Source organism: Diabrotica undecimpunctata, chromosome 3 (assembly GCF_040954645.1).
Source record: "Diabrotica undecimpunctata isolate CICGRU chromosome 3, icDiaUnde3, whole genome shotgun sequence".
Classification (NCBI taxonomy): domain Eukaryota; kingdom Metazoa; phylum Arthropoda; class Insecta; order Coleoptera; family Chrysomelidae; genus Diabrotica; species Diabrotica undecimpunctata.
The window spans coordinates 65,487,153-65,505,902 of record NC_092805.1 but is presented as its reverse complement, the minus strand read 5'-3'; the positions used below and the strand labels follow the sequence as shown (position 1 = coordinate 65,505,902).

Genomic DNA, 18,750 nt, shown 5'->3' with positions numbered 1-18,750 from the left:
CTATTGTTCTTTTTAGATGAAATGATGATGCTTTCTGATTAGAAAGCGAAACATCTTCAATAAATAGATGAAGTAGCCACCTTCTTTGTCTTTTATTTCTCCACTTTGACAGAAAAACCCACCACTCTCCGAGTGTTATAATATATATATATATATATATATATATATATATATATATATATATATATATATATATATATAAAGGCGTAATTGGTCTAAATAGCAGATTCACTTGGAATTTTTAACTACTACATTAGCCTTTTTGTTTTTCTGGTCAGGGCCTGAACCATCGTCTGCTAAACCTTTCAAATTGAAGTAAATGCGATTCGACCGCCTATCCTGTTTGGCAATCTGAATGACTCCATTTGTAGATACTGATCAATAAGCGATTATACAATTTCAAAATAAACATTTAAACATTTGTTTTAATTATTTTCAACCTTAAAATTAATATTGGCTATGAGCACATGCTTGGTTGTATGGTAATTTCTAACCACTTTGAATTAAAATCAAAATTTGACCAACATACAACAACATTAATTACTAAATTTACTAGACAGTTGGAACTAAGATCAGTGAATAGAGTATAGAATATCTTGGAAGTAAAGAAGAAACTTACGGTATAAGAAGCAGCACATATATAAAAATATTATTTCTGGTTTTCACTAAATAAAATTTATTTTATGTCATACTAGTTTATTATTGTGTTTTTATTGCTTAGTTACCAACTACGTAATAGTGTACTTTACGACCGTGCGGGCATACAGTGTACTTTATGGCCCGCACGGGCATAAAGATACAAACAAAAAGATAATAAGATTTCCGTAGCATACCAACATAACACAGATGATAGAATGTCTACTAGTAAATATATTGTCAAAATGAAATCGAATGTTCGGATTTTTTAGAACATATTTATTTGTAGATGCAAGAACGAACTAGTATGACATATAAGTTTGTATGCACCGCGGATATTAATAGATGTATATGCCCTTGGGTGACTTACAAACTCTCAGGCCGGAGGCCCTCGGGTTTGTAACATTGTCGCCCTCTGGGCATAAACATCTATTTAATACCCTTGGTATAGTCGCCTCGTATTTCGGTGAGACTGTGTAAAAATATATTTATCTGTAATAAAAGCAGGCAATAAAAATTAAAATAAAAGTACTCTACCAGGAGTAGTTATTAACTGCAAAATTATCAATGACTGAGATGTATAATAATACAAAGTTTTAATATTCTCATCGATATTTACATTTAGATGAGCCTGGTAAAATATGTACAGTCGCTCAGATAAAGTTATCATCGATGCATTCTTTGCGTAAGATAACAATTTTTACCTGAGCAACCGAAACCATAAAGTAGTTTATCCCAATAAATTTCGTTTCGACCGTCCAGTGGTTTACAATTGGGTAGGTAGGTATAATATTTTATATTATTTTAAACTTTATTTTTAAACGAAGGCCCAACACCGAAAGGTACAAATGGGTCTACTGATTAAGTAAAGTAAAGTTTAAACGAAATATTGTTTATTTGGATGAAACCTGGTATGGTATTCATGACACCGTGAAAAAAGTTGAACGAATAATAACAAAAAGTGTTCTAATTCATTACCACCCAATAAAGGTGTAATCAAACATGTAATCGCAGTGGAAAATGACTATGTTAAATATATACCAGCATTAACCAAATGAACTATAAATATAGAAGATACAACTGATACTAGTGATAACAGTGATTATGAGTAGATTAGTAAGTTCTTATTTCCAACTAGGTGTTAGTTGAAACCTTTATTTTTATTGTAATTGTACAAATTCTCGTTTTGCTTATATATCTTTGAAAATAGAGTACAAATACACTTTATGATAGAACAAAAACATACAACATAATTTAATTTAAAATAATCAAAGTACAGGTTAGGTTATTATAAAATACCTGCTAGATATATAAAAACGATGTTCATAAAAGTTTTAGACCTATTACCCATTTTTAAATTATTGAGATACTAAGTCTTCTCTCACACGGTGTCAAACCGAAGTTGTTAATAGAATACGCTGTATACAATTTAAAAAATGAATTCTCTATTTTTTTTATTACAATAACTAAGTTATCAGGGATAAAATGTGATCATAAGTTTTAAAACTTATGAGCAGTTGTGTTATTAAAACGTTTGTATACTAAAATACTTGTACATAAAAAATTTATTTAATTGTATGTGATAATTACTTTTATTAACAATTTTTTATAGGTATTGTTATTTTACAATAAGTTCTATTTAGCCGAGTCGATTAGTGTTATCACTTCCTAGATATGTCACACCAATATTTTTTATTTAAACTTTATAGAAAACGAAACTTTTTCTTAAATAAAATTAAATAAAAATAAAAACTTTTATTTAATTAAAAATTAGATATCTACGCTACTGTTCAATAAAGTAGTGGTAAGTCTAACAGTGTTGCCATTTTAGTAGTATTTTACTCCTCTGATTCCTATAAATTTTCTCACGAAATTACGTGTCGACTATACATAAATAACTTTATGTCATACTAGTTCATTATTGTGTTTTTATTGATTAGTCACCAACTATACAATAGTATACTTTGTGCGAACATAAAGTGAATTTTATGTGAATGAGTAAGTTTTAAGAAAATATTCAACAAAAGGTTAGCCTAAAGAGAATTTGGCAAAAGTATTGTCATTCAGTCCATAAAAATAGTTATTGAGCCAAAGAAAAAACCATATAAATATTAAAGAAGCGAAAATCTTTATCAGTGCAAAAAATCACTTTTCTGTGAAAATTTTTATTTTGCAAGCAAAGTTGTGGATTGAAATCAAAACAATTGTTTGTTGCAAGGTAAGGCTTTCACCTTACAGAAAAAGGCGAGAAAAAGTTAGCCATGCAAAAATATGTTTTTAAGACATATTTTTGCATGCTGATCACAAATCTGTTGTCAAAATAAGTGTATCTATCGTCATTTAGAAACGGATTTAATAAAGTGATTTTAAACAGATATAATAAATAAAATGCACAACACGCAAGCTAGAAGAAATGTATACCACCTTGTCACACGCCTCAAAAAATATGGGCCTGCAAGTAAATGAAAATAAAACTAAGATCATGGCATCAACACCCAACAATAGAGCCAGAAACATCGGCCACCAATTCACGGTTGATAATTCTACCTTTGAAGTGGTGGACAAATTCACATACTTAGGCTCCCTGATCACCAAGGAGAATGTCATGACGGAAGAAATCAAGTGAAGAATAATCCTAGCAAACAAATGCTATTTTGGACCGAGTAGACATATGAGAAGCAGAAACTTAAGCCAAAAAACAAAAATAACCATATGTTGCGTTCTGCACATACGATGACCTCAATATAACAATTGGGGTCATCCTGAAGGGGGAGAGAAGATATTTTGTTCAATCTAGAACTCGCTGGTTTCCCCCTTTCGGATTGGGTATGTATATTCAAATAAAGAAAAGAAATGAAACCAGTGGACTGTATAAAACTCTATTTTTAAAAAGAGGTGAAATAAACCATAAATATACATAACCCAATATACCTACAATTATAAATAAAGAAGAATATAAACTTAAAAGAAGAAGAATATATGTAGTACAAACTTACACACAAAAAGAGAACCATAAACAAAACAAAACTGTCGATTGTATATATACCACGTTATAGATAGAAATAATATACAAAAAATAAAAAATATGAATATATATGTCATATAAAAACAAATTATTAAACTCAATGCAAAAGTATACTCATAATACACATTATGAGTTAATATTAGGTAATAAAATACACAACACTGTGATATATATACAAAAAGAATAGTGAAATTATTATAATATGAAAAATATACAAATCTACATAAAGGTAATGAAATGTTCTCAATCAAGTTCAATCGCGATCGCGGCACAACAGATAAAAAGTTCGAAGCAAATATGACATCTATATACCAAGTAAACGTACTTGATATATGCAGCAACAAAATTATGGTGTATTGTAGCTTACCCCATAAATCACAGCACCAACCGCTGTCCAACGACGTCTTCATCGACGTACACCAGAAACCACAAAATTTCTAATTTCAACTTTTCTGCATCAAACCGACTTCCTCGGTCAAAGGACCGCTGGCAAGTGTCAAGGTACTCTTCTTAACCCAAACGCACACACATGTGTGTGGTTTGAGAGATAAAACTCGACTCTGATTGTGTAGATGCATCGCTTATCTCCAATACACATCTGTGTCATTTTGCAGATTGTCCGTCTCGTAGCATGTAGTTTTTAACCCAGATGCACCCTTATACATGAAATCTTGATATACGGGGAGAATCAAAACTACCATAAAGTCTTAATATTTAATAAATGTTTATTAACAGTTGCGAAACTGCAACATTCTCCCCGCGTTGGCATACGTGCCAATAAAACATAACTGTACTTTGTACTCCCGACGCACTGTACAAATTAGGAAACCGTAAACACTTCTTCGGTTACGAAACGAACGCCACACTTACAATCCTACAAAGCTATACATTTACAAAAGAGCACAAAGAACAATAACTTATACATACAACAATAAACTTATACAACAAACGATAATAGGTTACAAATACATAACTACATACTAAATATACATCACTACAATTATACAATTCTCAGTACTATACATAACACGGATTTCCTCTCTTATAGGAAGTGCATTCCTCTATTATCCTAAGATACAATACATGAACTTGACGCCATCGAGATGTGACTATTCAAGCGAATCCTCAGGATATCATGGACGGACCAGTTAACCAACGGGACCGTATGAAAAAGAACGAGGAAAGAAAGAAAAGTGATGTATATCGTTAGAAGGCAACAATCAGGATGTCTCGGACACCTATGAGAGACGGCACTCAATATAAATACTACAAATAACCTTCTAATAGTTTCCGAATACCAAAGAATTGGGAGAAGACAAATATCCTGGTTAACAAACCCAAGGAAATGGTTCTCCGCAACAACAACTAAGTTAAGGACAAATAAACAAAATAATTGTAGCCCGAATGGCCACTACTATATTCGAAACGAATAAGCAGCAAAGGCAAAAGAAATATCGTATGAATTATAACACTATCCCTAGATATTAGCGATCTACCTGGACAGACATAATCATGACGAAAATGTAAAATGAAGAAACTCTATTCTTCCATAAGCTTTATCCATAAAAGATAATTATGATAATTTGAAAAACAATTAGCAAATTATATCTCAGGTTGAGTAGAGTGGAGTAGTAGACTTAGTCAATTAGAATAAATCAAAATTGCGATAAAGAAATAAAGAGAATAGATAAAATACGAACATTTATGCTATTCAATAAACATGCTTTTTTTACATAAAAAGGCAATTTTGAAACGAACGAAAAACAAAAGTGGTGCGACTTCTAAGAATTCTTTGTACTTTAAAGAATTCGTACAATGTCAAAAGAAAATGTCTTAACTCTCCAAACATTAAAACCGTTATTTTTATAACGTGGCGCAATATATAATCAGATAAAGCTATGTAAGCTTTAAGCAAAAAATATATTCCATAATCTATGGCAATAAAAAGAAATCTCGAACAGGTAACACAATGATAGATGGGACTCTCAACATTATAAAATGTGCAACAACTAAGTCCGAAATGATGTCTACAATTGGACGTACCTTGGGGCCTTACTTGTCCCAACCATACGTGTGTTTCGAACATCTTTAAAACAACTAGATTGTTCGAAGAAAGAAGAAAATGATGCTTTTGAGCATAAGGAATGGTAGCATTCCTCAACATACCGCTAACTTTTGTAAGGTGAATAATTTTCTCTGGAAATAAATTCGGAATATCAAACTGATTATCCGGATTGGCAATACCGGATGGCAACGATTCCAATATACGAGGAAACGAGAGACTTTTGAAGTCTTGAACAATAAGCAATTCGGCTTGCTTTTTACGAACGTTTCTAATATAACAAAACACAAATGCCTTTACTCGGCGTAAACGAGAAAGATAGGAGTACATTTTAAACATATGTACCCCGAATGCTAAATCTAGAGATGGGTGTAGTACCACTCTAGGAACTTTTGACCCAATTATGGTCGCAATATCTAAGTTATTAGATTCTTTAAAATTGTCTCTGTCACGAGACGTTAAGAATTTTGGCTCACAATGCCAAGATTTCGATCGAGCAAGTGTATCGGGGTTAGCTCCCCGCGAAGCTGTATCGGCAGCGTCATCATCAGACACCCCATCATGTAAGTCGTGCAAAGAAAAATCCTTTGGCAAGGATTGAATATTAGAATGGACCTGAGGTCCAGAGAGATGTACATTAGTAAAGGATAGCCCCGTAGAAGAACTCGCGTTGGTTTGAGCGTCACGAGTCTTGTAGGACTCTCTATAATTTACCATTGTAATAGGTGGAAGGGAATATGCAATACTGCTAAGGCCCGTAGGTAACGCCTTAGGGACAGTATCTACATGAGCTGAAGTCGATGATAACTGACCTGACGAACTAGGCGCCATCACACGAGGTATTTGAGACGTAGATGTCTCGAAAGAAGGTTGAGGTTTTGAAATAGATGAGTTTTTTGACATATTACTTTGGGAAGAATTCACTACATTGAGTAGATGGCATAAATCTGAAATAAGTGTGGGAGGTCTTTCCCCCACATGTAACCTAGAAGAACAATGGGATGCACTACCTACTTTATAATACGTAAAGGATGAGAGGACGGGCTCCCATATTATAAGTCCCATTGCCTTACAAAACAAATCATCTACAATGTTTCGATCTTCGCTATCTTCAGCGGAATCTACCAATAAGTTCTCGATTGCATCCTGTACGCATTCATATTTATCATACTCAACCTGTAAATACTCACGACGAACTTTCAAAAGATAATCAATATCGACCAATGAAACATTTTCTGCAATCCAATTACAGTGACGAATAATTGCATTCTTTGCAGACCGTCTCTTGAATTTGAGGGTATCCATTGTTTAGACAAAAATGGAGCAGCTACTATTTAAAACTGATAAGACAAAAAGAAAAAGATTGTGAACGAGTAAAAGTAATTGTAAATCCCTGGATTTGTTACAGAAACAAACCAAAGAGATACTTGTATTAGTCGAAAGCAGGTCTCTATAATAAGACAACTACAAACAAAATAAAAAAGGACAGTCTCCGCAGACCAGGTATCTTATCAAGGAAAAGAAATATCCGAACATAAAACGATTACAATCTGTTACTAATGTCCAAACAATCAGGAAAAATTAAACAAAAAAAAATGGTTGCAATAACCGAAAATACTTTTTCCACCCTCACAAAAACTAACGAACACAAAAGAAGAAATGTCTCTACAGACTGGGTATCTTTTTTTCACAAAATAAATACCCCAATGTAATAGGTTATACTAACCGCAAAAACCGCAAAAAGGTCTCTAGCATAAGAAAACCTTGAAAAAGTAAAAGTAAGAATGTCTTTCGGCAGACTGAGTATATGCTTAGACAAAAGAAATACTTCACTGTAAGCACTATGAAACAATCAGCAAGAAATGGGTATAAAAACACCGGAAAAGGTCTCTGTCATAAGAGCACCTTGAATAAAGGATATGAAAAAGAAGTAGTCTTTCGGCAGACTAGTTATCTTTCAGTATAAAAGAAGTCTCAATATAAGATGGTTATAAAAACCTTAAAAAGGTCTCTGTAAAAAGAGCACCTTGAAAATTAATTAATGTAAAGTACAAAATCGTCTTTTTGCAGACAACTGGATATCTTTTAGTATAAAAGATATACCGTAATGTAAAATGGGTATAACAACCGCAAAAAAGGCCTCTGTCAGAAGAGAACCTCGAAAAAGCAATGTAAAAAAAGAAATAGTCTTTCGGCAGACTAGGTATCTTTTCGTAGAAAAGAAATATACAATAAATGGTTATAACAACCACGAAAAGAAGGTCTCTGTCAGAAGAGCACCTGGAACAAAGAATGTAAAGAAGAAATAGTCTTTCGGCAGACTAAGTATCGTCTTTCGGCAGACGAGTAGGTATCTTTTTACATAAAAGAAATACCTGACTATATAGTTATGATAACCGCAAAAAGGTATACAGAAAATAAACCTTGTACAATGTAAAAAGTAAAATGTCTTTCGGCAGACTGGGTATCTTTTCAGATAAAAGAAATACCCGACTATACTATGGTTGTGATAACCGCAATAAGGTCTCTAGCATAAGAGAACCTTGACAAAGAAATAGTCTTTCAGCAGACTAGGTATCGTCTTTCGGCAGACGACTGGGTATCTTTTCAGATAAAAGAAATACCCCAACAAATAGCTATCACAACCGACTAGGCTCCTACCAGAAGGAACCCGTGAGCAAGACACATAAAATGGTTATCATAATTGATAAGGTCCCTACCATAAGGAAACCGTAAGCAACGACATATTAGCTGGTTATCATAACCGACAAGGCTCCTACCACAAGGAAACCACAACTACACATGAAAAAGAACATGGAAAAAAGGTATCTACTATCAGAGAACCCTAAACAAACAAAAAAACAGAAAAAGAAGAAGAAGATCCGGCTCGAAGGACCATTATGTTGCGTTCTGCACATACGATGACCTCAATATAACAATTGGGGTCATCCTGAAGGGGGAGAGAAGATATTTTGTTCAATCTAGAACTCGCTGGTTTCCCCCTTTCGGATTGGGTATGTATATTCAAATAAAGAAAAGAAATGAAACCAGTGGACTGTATAAAACTCTATTTTTAAAAAGAGGTGAAATAAACCATAAATATACATAACCCAATATACCTACAATTATAAATAAAGAAGAATATAAACTTAAAAGAAGAAGAATATATGTAGTACAAACTTACACACAAAAAGAGAACCATAAACAAAACAAAACTGTCGATTGTATATATACCACGTTATAGATAGAAATAATATACAAAAAATAAAAAATATGAATATATATGTCATATAAAAACAAATTATTAAACTCAATGCAAAAGTATACTCATAATACACATTATGAGTTAATATTAGGTAATAAAATACACAACACTGTGATATATATACAAAAAGAATAGTGAAATTATTATAATATGAAAAATATACAAATCTACATAAAGGTAATGAAATGTTCTCAATCAAGTTCAATCGCGATCGCGGCACAACAGATAAAAAGTTCGAAGCAAATATGACATCTATATACCAAGTAAACGTACTTGATATATGCAGCAACAAAATTATGGTGTATTGTAGCTTACCCCATAAATCACAGCACCAACCGCTGTCCAATGACGTCTTCATCGACGTACACCAGAAACCACAAAATTTCTAATTTCAACTTTTCTGCATCAAACCGACTTCCTCGGTCAAAGGACCGCTGGCAAGTGTCAAGGTACTCTTCTTAACCCAAACGCACACACATGTGTGTGGTTTGAGAGATAAAACTCGACTCTGATTGTGTAGATGCATCGCTTATCTCCAATACACATCTGTGTCATTTTGCAGATTGTCCGTCTCGTAGCATGTAGTTTTTAACCCAGATGCACCCTTATACATGAAATCTTGATATACGGGGAGAATCAAAACTACCATAAAGTCTTAATATTTAATAAATGTTTATTAACAGTTGCGAAACTGCAACACCATATACAAAACCCTTATACAACCAGTGTTGACATATGGGTCGGAGGCATGGACCATTTCCAAGACAGATGAAAATCTCCTGCTTATATTTGAACGAAGGATCCTGAGAAGAATATTTGGTGGCATCTGTGAAAATGGTGTTTGGAGAAGGAGGTACAACTACGAGATATATCACAGATATAAACATATATTTGGTGGTAAAGACGTAGTATCCTTTATAAAAATAGGAAGACTAAGATGGGCAGGACATCTGGCAAGATCACAGCAGAACAACCCTCCTAGAAGAATCCTTATGTCACAACCTGTGGGAAGTAGAAAAAGGGGTAGACCAAAACTCAGATGGAGGGATTGTGCAGATGAGGATGGTAGACAAATAGGCGCAGCAAACTGGCAACAGTTGGCAATGGATAGAACTGACTGGCGTAATAGACTTGGGAAGGTCGAGGCTCTTTTATAGGGCTGTAGCACCAATGATGATGATAATAAATAAAATAAAGAATAAAAAGATATGAAAATTACACTCGATTAAATGGAGCGACGATATTAAAAGCAAATCTAAACAACAAATCTTTATGACAATAGTGGAAAACTACTCACTGTATCTCTCAGAGACGTGGGTGACAAATAAAATAAAGGAACACATAATAAATGCAATGAAAATAATGTTTTGTAGAAGATGCAGATTAACATAAGTGAGAAATGAATGAATTACAGAATTAACAAATGTAAGGAGAAAACCAAATAGGATGAAAAGAGGATGTCCTAGATTACATTGGAACAGACAAAAAATAACAACAGCAATGGAAAAAGAGATCTTATAAAAGAAGATATATATGATAAGAAGAAATGGCGATTGCAACGTAAAAGGCAAACAGAATCTACTATGTAAAGCCCTGGATAACGAAATAAATATTGCTGTTTGCATATTTTACCATTTTTATTAATTTTCCCAAAACTGGATGTGAGTATTTCAGTTTTCACAATTTTTGCTGGAATATCTTAAAGTGCTGAATTCAAAATTCTCTATCTATTACAGTTTTGTCTATCTAAGACTGGACAGATGGACAAACAGACAGACAGATAAACATAATCTATAGGATCGAAATTTTATTTCCATATGACTATTTCGAGCGAATAAATAATAAATTAAAACTAGTATATTTAGGTGACAGGATTAAGTACTCTTGTTAAATTAATTCTTTCAGTTAAATTTAAAACTGCTGACTATTATGACACCATAAATACAAAACTGCCATGATACCAAAACTAAAGAAAAAACTTTTGCCCAATATTCTTGAATCATTTCTTATTATTATTGACAATTCCCTAAACAACTCAGAAGAAATGCAGAATGAAAAAAAAAGTTTAACATTAATTGGTAAATCTAGTTGTTTTAAAATGTAAGTTAGTATTTTATGTAAAAAATTACCAATAAAAACAATACAGTTGAACCCTTGTTACTTAAAATAAAGAGGGGTAATTGTTTTAACTTCAAAGTAAGTAGAGGGAGGTTAAGTTATAGTATAAAGATTGCAAAATAAGATATCATTGAAATTTTTTACTCATTTGAAAGGCCTCTCAATGCCATTATGTATGGAATATAACAATTCACAATATATAAGTTCTATTCAAACTTCTGCATATTTGTATGTACTCCATGTTTTGTTTTATTAAATTTAAGGTGGCAGTCACAACACAATAGCTGTGTTTACATTATTAGTTATTACCACAACGATGCAGGTGCATGTGCATCTTTATCTGTGATATAATTTATATATCTCTGACTTACTTGTAAAATATAGTATGTCAGATACAACTGTCAAAACATGATCTGTATTCTTATTGGCATTGTTTTCATACCTTACTAATTTTTCTTTGGAAGTGGCTTTTCTTTGTTTCTATAGGTAAGTTATCTATTTTCTAATGTTTGCATAAATTCCAATGTAAATAATTAACATTCTATAATTTAGAGTCTGTCAAATGGTTTGTACTAGAGATATGTTACATATGTTATATGGTGGTTCCTCAAGGTAGAAATTGAAGGAATGATAACCCTTAAATTTCATGAGGACAGGAAGAAGTAATATACCTATTGTTAATAGAGAGAAGATAAAATAGTATTGTACTTACCAGCCATTTGTTGTAACTTCTGTTGAATAAATTCAGGTGTGACCTGTGCATTTGGATCAGCACCAGCTAGGAAATTAGCAAAATTTTCTTCAAACTGATTTGCTGCCTGCTGTATGAAATCATTAGACCATTCTTGACCCTCAATATTGGCACTATTTGAAGTACTAACCTCTGTACTGGGGTTGTCAGTCTTGCCATCCTTTTGATTAGATTCGATCTTTGTGAAGTCTTCTAATGCACCTGAATAAAAATATATTAGTAAGGTATAATTTTGATTATGTAATCAACTGTACTGTCTAAGAGATTCGATAATTCTTCGTCTACATTAGTTTTTGGTATATCTTCCTTTTTGTCGGTCATTGCTATTACGTAGGAAATGGTGCAACACTACTGTGATATATATTAATAATTTATATCCTATCAATTAATGTGATATTAATAAAGTGATTTTTCTAAACCCTATAATTTTAAACAGCCACGTATATTGCTGTGTGTAGTGAATAATCAATTTGTACTTATAAAATGCAATTAACTAGTTACAAAAATATAATTGGGATATTAAAAAACATTAATGTCCCTCAGAATCACATTTCCACCTGATTTGGAGTGTCACTGTCTGTCACTTCACTGTCATCATATCAACGTCAAGCAAGTGGTTTATATACGAGAAGCTAATTAACCCAAGCGATGCCGACGTTGTCAGATTTTCTTTACCTAGATTTTAGCGCGATTTTTAAATAATGGAGGCGTATTACGCGTATATCCTCTTTCGGGAAACACATCTTAACCATCAAAATGAAAATTTTTTATGAAGACTTTATTCAAAATATTGATATGTTTTGAATAAAGTCTTCATTGTTTTGAATGAAGTCTTCCCTGTTAATAAAAGAATGAAATATTTTTGTAGCTATTTTTTAAAAGAAATAAATACTTTGAGTATTTAATTCGTTAATAGCAAGGAATACATACTTTATTTAAAACAAAACTTCACTTGTAAAATTTTTATATTGATGGTTACGATGTTATTATTTGTTATTATAAGGAAAAGGTCAATATTTTCCTAACGTTTCTGTTTGACTCTAGAATTAATTGTACATTTTTTTATTATTTCAAAGCAACTGTTGCAAAATTTAATTAGTATATTAAATTACAACATTCGTACATAAAAACTACACAACAATTCTATTTAAGAAATTTTAATTTGCAAGTTGCAACACAATAAAAATTCCACATTTTAGAAAATGTATATATATTTAATATTGATATACTCATGTCGTGATGGCTATATAGATTTACATATAAAAAAATGATTCTTCATTGGAATGTTATACATTTTCAATAATATCGCTGAGTTCTTGTTTAATAGATCTCATAAGACTGGAATTTACTTGCACTCTCTTCTTTTTTATGGAAAAAATCTGATTTGTGAATCAATATGTCTTTTTAGTTTCTAGAATTCTAAAACGACCAGAAATAAATGTTTAATACACTCGGAGAGAATTTTGTAAGTCAGAAAAAAAAAGAAAGGCATTTTTTTACCTTCGCTGTGGGACTCCGATTATTAGCTTTGAACCTATTATGTTCTTATCTTTCTTTTCTAAATTAATATGTTGTGAATCAAAAGTATGACTAAAGAAATTCTCTGGTATGACCATAATGATGTTTTTGCCATTCTACAAGAATTGTGTTGTTTCCTATAATTACTTTAATTGTACTTGTACATGAATTGCTATCTTACGTGATCTTTGACCCTTTTGTAATCTAGATCTTTGTTGTATTTTTTGGGACATAACCTATAAAGAATCAATCTATGAATATTTAATTATTCAGTTAAATATTTTAACATATTTGATTTACTTCTATTACAATTAAAATAAAGTATTTCTACAGTGGTACTGTTACATTTACTTTTTAAAATGTCAGAGCAATTGTTTGCAAGTTCGATTTCTCATTTCCAGTTTTCAAAGTCTGTTTTTTTTTTTCAAATTAAATCACATACCTTCACATTTCACAGCCTTGTGGTTGTGACTGACAGAAGACCAACACATCACCATTTGGCAACGTCGGCATCACTTGGGCGAATTAGCCTCTCGTGGTTTATATCAATAAAAGTTCTTCTTCTTCCATTCACTTATTTGGCCTTAGTTACCAAAGCTATCCGGCCAGTATCTGTGTATTTATTCTGATTGTTGAAGAGCACGTGCCCAAGGTACATCTGGGCTCATAGAGCATGAACAGAACATGATAAGAATAAAAAATTAAAAATTAATTGTTTAAAAGTTCTTTCAGATAAGTTCCATTATTATAGTCCAGTACTACCGCACCAAATCGCACTAAGCACATGTAATTCAAGCTGATAAAATCTTATAAACTACATTAACAAACTACACATGTGCCCTTGTTGACGCTAAAAATTGTTGCACTTCGTGTAATGTCTTCGGATTTAAATTTTTGAACAGCAAATCAATAAATGTTATATAAGCTTGAAATTTACTTGTAAGCAACTGGAACTCTCTTTGGTATCTAGTACATTCCAAAAAATATGCTGTAATGTGCCCAAACCGTCACATGATAACTGATTTGTATTGATCACTTTCAATCTAAATAAATGAACAGGAACGTCCTCCCCAGGTTTGCCGGTTTTTTTTACATCTCAAAGTGCGAAGGTTCTGACTGCATTGGTCTATGTCTCAAGTGCGGGAAGGAAGATTGTAATGAGAAGGACACATGCACAAACGAAGAGTGGTGTGTTCTCTGCAAAGAGAAGCACCACATTGGAACCGCGCGGTGCCGAGAATTCAGTGGCGCCCTCCAAACGACGCCACTAGCCGACAAGACGCGCGTAAAAAAGTCACAGAGAGCGTGCCTACTAAACCACCATCAACACTATTTCCCCAACCGACAATTGAACATACTGTACGGAAAGAAAATGATGTACCCTCGATATCTCGGCCAAGCCTGAGGCAATAACTACAGACGACGTTTTTCATGAGGCAAAGTTCCCATCATTAATGGCGGAATTCGAGGGTATGTGTGCCGAAACCGTGGAAACGGCTAGCAACAGAGCGGAAAACAAAAACAACCATCCCGTCCCCGACACTGAAGGACCTCAGATATTGTCTGGACTATCTCCGGACAACACTATGCGAAAATACTCAATTAATCCCGGATAACTCTCATCCTAGTGACTTAGAAGAGCTAATTGTAACGACTTAAAATGGCTTCAATCCAGACGAAAGGACGTAAGATACTGCAGGTGAACATCGGAAGAGCAAAGGTGGCACATGATCTGATTTACTCACAAGCCCTGCAAATTGACGCAGATATTATCATAGTCTCAGAATCGAATAAGAATATCTCAAAAAAGATCGGTTATATCTCCGATAACAGAGCAGACATTGCTGTATTTTTGGGAAACAACAAAGTGTGCATAAACAAAATTACCATGAAAAAGGGATTTTTAAAGATAAAATAAATGAAGTAGCAATTATAGCCTGTTATATCTCACCTACTATAAACATGTCACAATATGCTGAGCGGGTTGAAAACATCATAGAGGCGTCACAGGGAGAAATAACCTACATATAGGTACAATCGCTGGTGTATAAACGCCAAATCCATTCTTTGGAGGTCCCCAAAAAATAACAAAAGAGGGGAAACTTGGAACGAATGGATTTCCTCCGCAAACCTGACTGTATTAAACAACGATAAACCCACATTAGAAAGAGGTGAGTCGCGAAGTCATATAGACATTATACTAGTAACCAACAACTGTGCCAAGAAGATCTCGGGAAGGGATAACAACTTGACGATAACGTCTTCACGTTCCATAAGTACATCTTATACGAAGTCGGCATCAAAGTCACAACCAGGCACGGTAGAAACTAGAGTTCGATAAGAACAAATTCATGAATTAGATACGGAACCTATAAGGAGAAACTACCAACTTTATTAACTTTAGAGACAACATAATAAAAGCACACAAAGCGAGCAGCAAAAACAAACATGTTATATACACAATACCATACGGGTGAAATCAAAACATTTACCAAAAGCGGACAAAATGCCTTAGAATCAGGCGTACAGCACAGAGAAATAGGACTCAGCAAGTCAAACAAGAGTATAAGAAAGCCAAAGAAGAACTCAATAAATTGATTAAATAGGCTAAACGCACATGCTGGCAGAACTTATGCGAGGCGTTGGAGAAGATTAGCTTAAGATATTAGACATTAAATGAATGAATTAGACATGAATTAAATCGCTACCTGTGGCTGGCTAACCAGCTAGAACTTAGTCAGTTTTTAACGTTTAGCGTTTTTTTTTAAATAGGTTTTTATAACGAGTATATGACCCGACTCATTCTACTATATATTTTAGACAAATATTTTGATTATAGTAATTGGTATTTAGTTGCTATTCGGACACATAGTGGTCCTATCGGTGAGTACCTCACCCCTTTACGTCTGCTAGATAAGGTATCCATTTATTGTAACCATAGTTGTTTTTTTCTTACCTTTAATACCTTACGTTGTCTAGGTTTACTTTGTATTCTAATACTAACCTTTAGTGTTAAGTTATTTCGCTTTTCTCCCGGACTTTAGATTATTGTTTTTACTAATACCCTTGTTACTTGGCACAGTAGTGGTGGTATTTTTATTTGTTCGTGGCTATTTGGCCCTATCTTAATTTTACACTCTCACCACTACTGTTACTTCAGCATTTCTTTTACATGTAAGTAAATTATTTAAACTGTGTTTAACAAAATTTATAAATATACTTGTCATTAGTAGTTATCTTTTTATTTCAGTTTCTACTAACCAGTATATTATAGCAATACAAGGTAAATAGTGGTTTTTTAAAAGTAATTCCAGATTATTGTATTAGGTATATCTGTTTCTTGTTTTTTCCTTATTTCCAAATTCTCAAACTAATCTTGAATGGCGCCTACATTCAGTACTTTAGGCAACTTCGTATATTTACTTATAGTGCCTTCAATACAAGATTCAATTCCAAGTTGTCCTATCTAAATTCATTGTTTGTGTTACAAGGTCTCATTTTCTCCCTTGTTTAAATAATTCTATCATCCCATATATTGGTCTTTTTAAAATTTACCGTTACACTGCGATAATATATCTTTAAATTACTTTTTGTAAGCATTTCTGGATCAGTTTTGGTGTTTCATTAATTTAATATTGTGGAATTTCGTGTTTATAAATGACGATGGATTATCATTTTTTGTTAAAATCTTTTTTATAGTCCATTCGCTTAGCTTGGGAATATTTTGACAGATTCTTTGTCGGAAGCATACAACATAAAAATTCCTACCTCTCAGTATTAATAGCTCAAATAAACTTAGTGTTGCAGACTTTTCTCATTGAAAAAAGAAGAAAGATGTGAGTGTATGTTCATTCATTTTCGATTCAAAACTTTCTATTTGTAAATATCTTAGAGTAGGGAATTTTACACGTCAAATGACGTGTAAAATTCCCTACTCTAAGGTAAATATTAATCTATAAAAGACTATAAAATTTAAAAAATAATTTTTATTTTAATTTATGCAGTTGTATTTTCTTAACAAACTGCATTTGAATATTTTTTTTGTTTAAATATTGACTATCAGCACGTATGCCTGGTTGTATAGTAACCTTTCACCCACTGCTAGTCGGTCAAAATTTAACCAACGTAGCAAAAATGTGTTACTAAATTTACTAGATAGTTGAAATTGGGATCAAGGCTATTTTACGGTAAATTTACTAGATAAGGAACGTACTGAATAAAATGAAAAGAAATAAACCGCTGGGAGAAGATACTATTTTTATAGAAGCCATAAACGCAGGAGACAGACTTTTAGGTAAAATAAAAATATTGTCCAACTTATCTCTGGACCAAAGTGAAACACCTACAAGATGGCACAGTGTACTTACCATTTTATTACACGATCTTTACACAGAGCGATCCAACAGACCTCAAGAATTACCGAACCATAAGCCTGTTAAACAAGAATAATAACAAGCCTACAAGTTATTCACAAAAATAATAACAAATAGACTGGAAACAAAATTAGATTTTTACCAAACAGGCATGTTTTAGAAATACCTTTGGCACCAACGACCACCTCCACTGCATAAAAGGGATTATAGAAAAATCCATCAAATACAACTGACCATTGGCCCTAGCTTTCGTAGACTTCCGCAAAGCATTCGATACGATAGAAATTCACAGCGTAATGAGAGCGTTGGAAAGTTGCATAGATTATCGGTACTCCAAACTGATCGCGATATATACAATATTGCAACCATTACCGTAAGACTACACAAAGATACAAACTGTATAGAAATCAATAAAGGAAGTAGATAAGGAGACACTTTAAGTGTATTCCAAACTCCTTACGGCAGTTCTGGAAAATGCTTTCAAATAATTGGAGTGGGAAGTTAAAGGAATCAATGTCGACGGCGACGATTTGCGGATAACATTGTTCTGATAACAGACGACTTAAAAGAGATTGGAAATATGCCTACTGAGTTAGATGCTGCCTGTAAAGAAGTTGTTTTGAATATAAATTTTGGAAAGATACAATACATGACAAATCTGGTACCAAGCGAAAATCCAAAAGTCGACTGCAACTAAATAGGATTAGTTCATAAATATAAATACTTAGGTAATGAAATCCAAATTGCTATTGACAACCAAACCGCTGAACTGCAAAGAAGAATCACTTTAGCCTGGGCCACATATGGATCTCTATCAGACAGCTTCAAAAGCAACATGCCAAATTATTTAAAAAACAAGACGTTCGACAAATGTGTGCTTCCAGTCGTGACTTACGGCGCTGAAACACTTTCTTTAACCCAGGCTACAGCAACCAAACTCAGAGTAGCCCAAAGACGAATGAAACGCTACTTGGACTGTCTCTTAGAGACAGAGTTAGAAAC

At 33.1% G+C, this 18,750-nt stretch overlaps 1 protein-coding gene and 1 long non-coding RNA gene across 2 annotated transcripts in view; both read right to left on the bottom strand.

Annotated features, from left to right (window-relative positions):
* Nucleotides 1-12,454, bottom strand: part of Pex19 (peroxisomal biogenesis factor 19) — a 35,425-nt gene extending 22,971 nt beyond the window's left edge. Inside the window, exons 1-2 of the mRNA XM_072526024.1 lie at nucleotides 12,112-12,454; nucleotides 11,819-12,058 (exon numbers count right to left, since the gene is read on the bottom strand). Coding sequence (XP_072382125.1) covers nucleotides 11,819-12,058; nucleotides 12,112-12,178 — 307 coding nt within the window. The 5' untranslated portion in view covers nucleotides 12,179-12,454. The remainder of the gene's footprint in view (nucleotides 1-11,818; nucleotides 12,059-12,111) is intronic.
* Nucleotides 12,455-13,178: 724 nt separating this feature from the next.
* Nucleotides 13,179-13,805, bottom strand: LOC140435627 (uncharacterized). Its single transcript, XR_011950200.1, has 3 exons — nucleotides 13,727-13,805; nucleotides 13,358-13,611; nucleotides 13,179-13,276 (listed from the first exon to the last, which is right to left on the bottom strand). It is a non-coding gene; the product is annotated as an uncharacterized lncRNA (long non-coding RNA).
* Nucleotides 13,806-18,750: the final 4,945 nt, after the last annotated feature.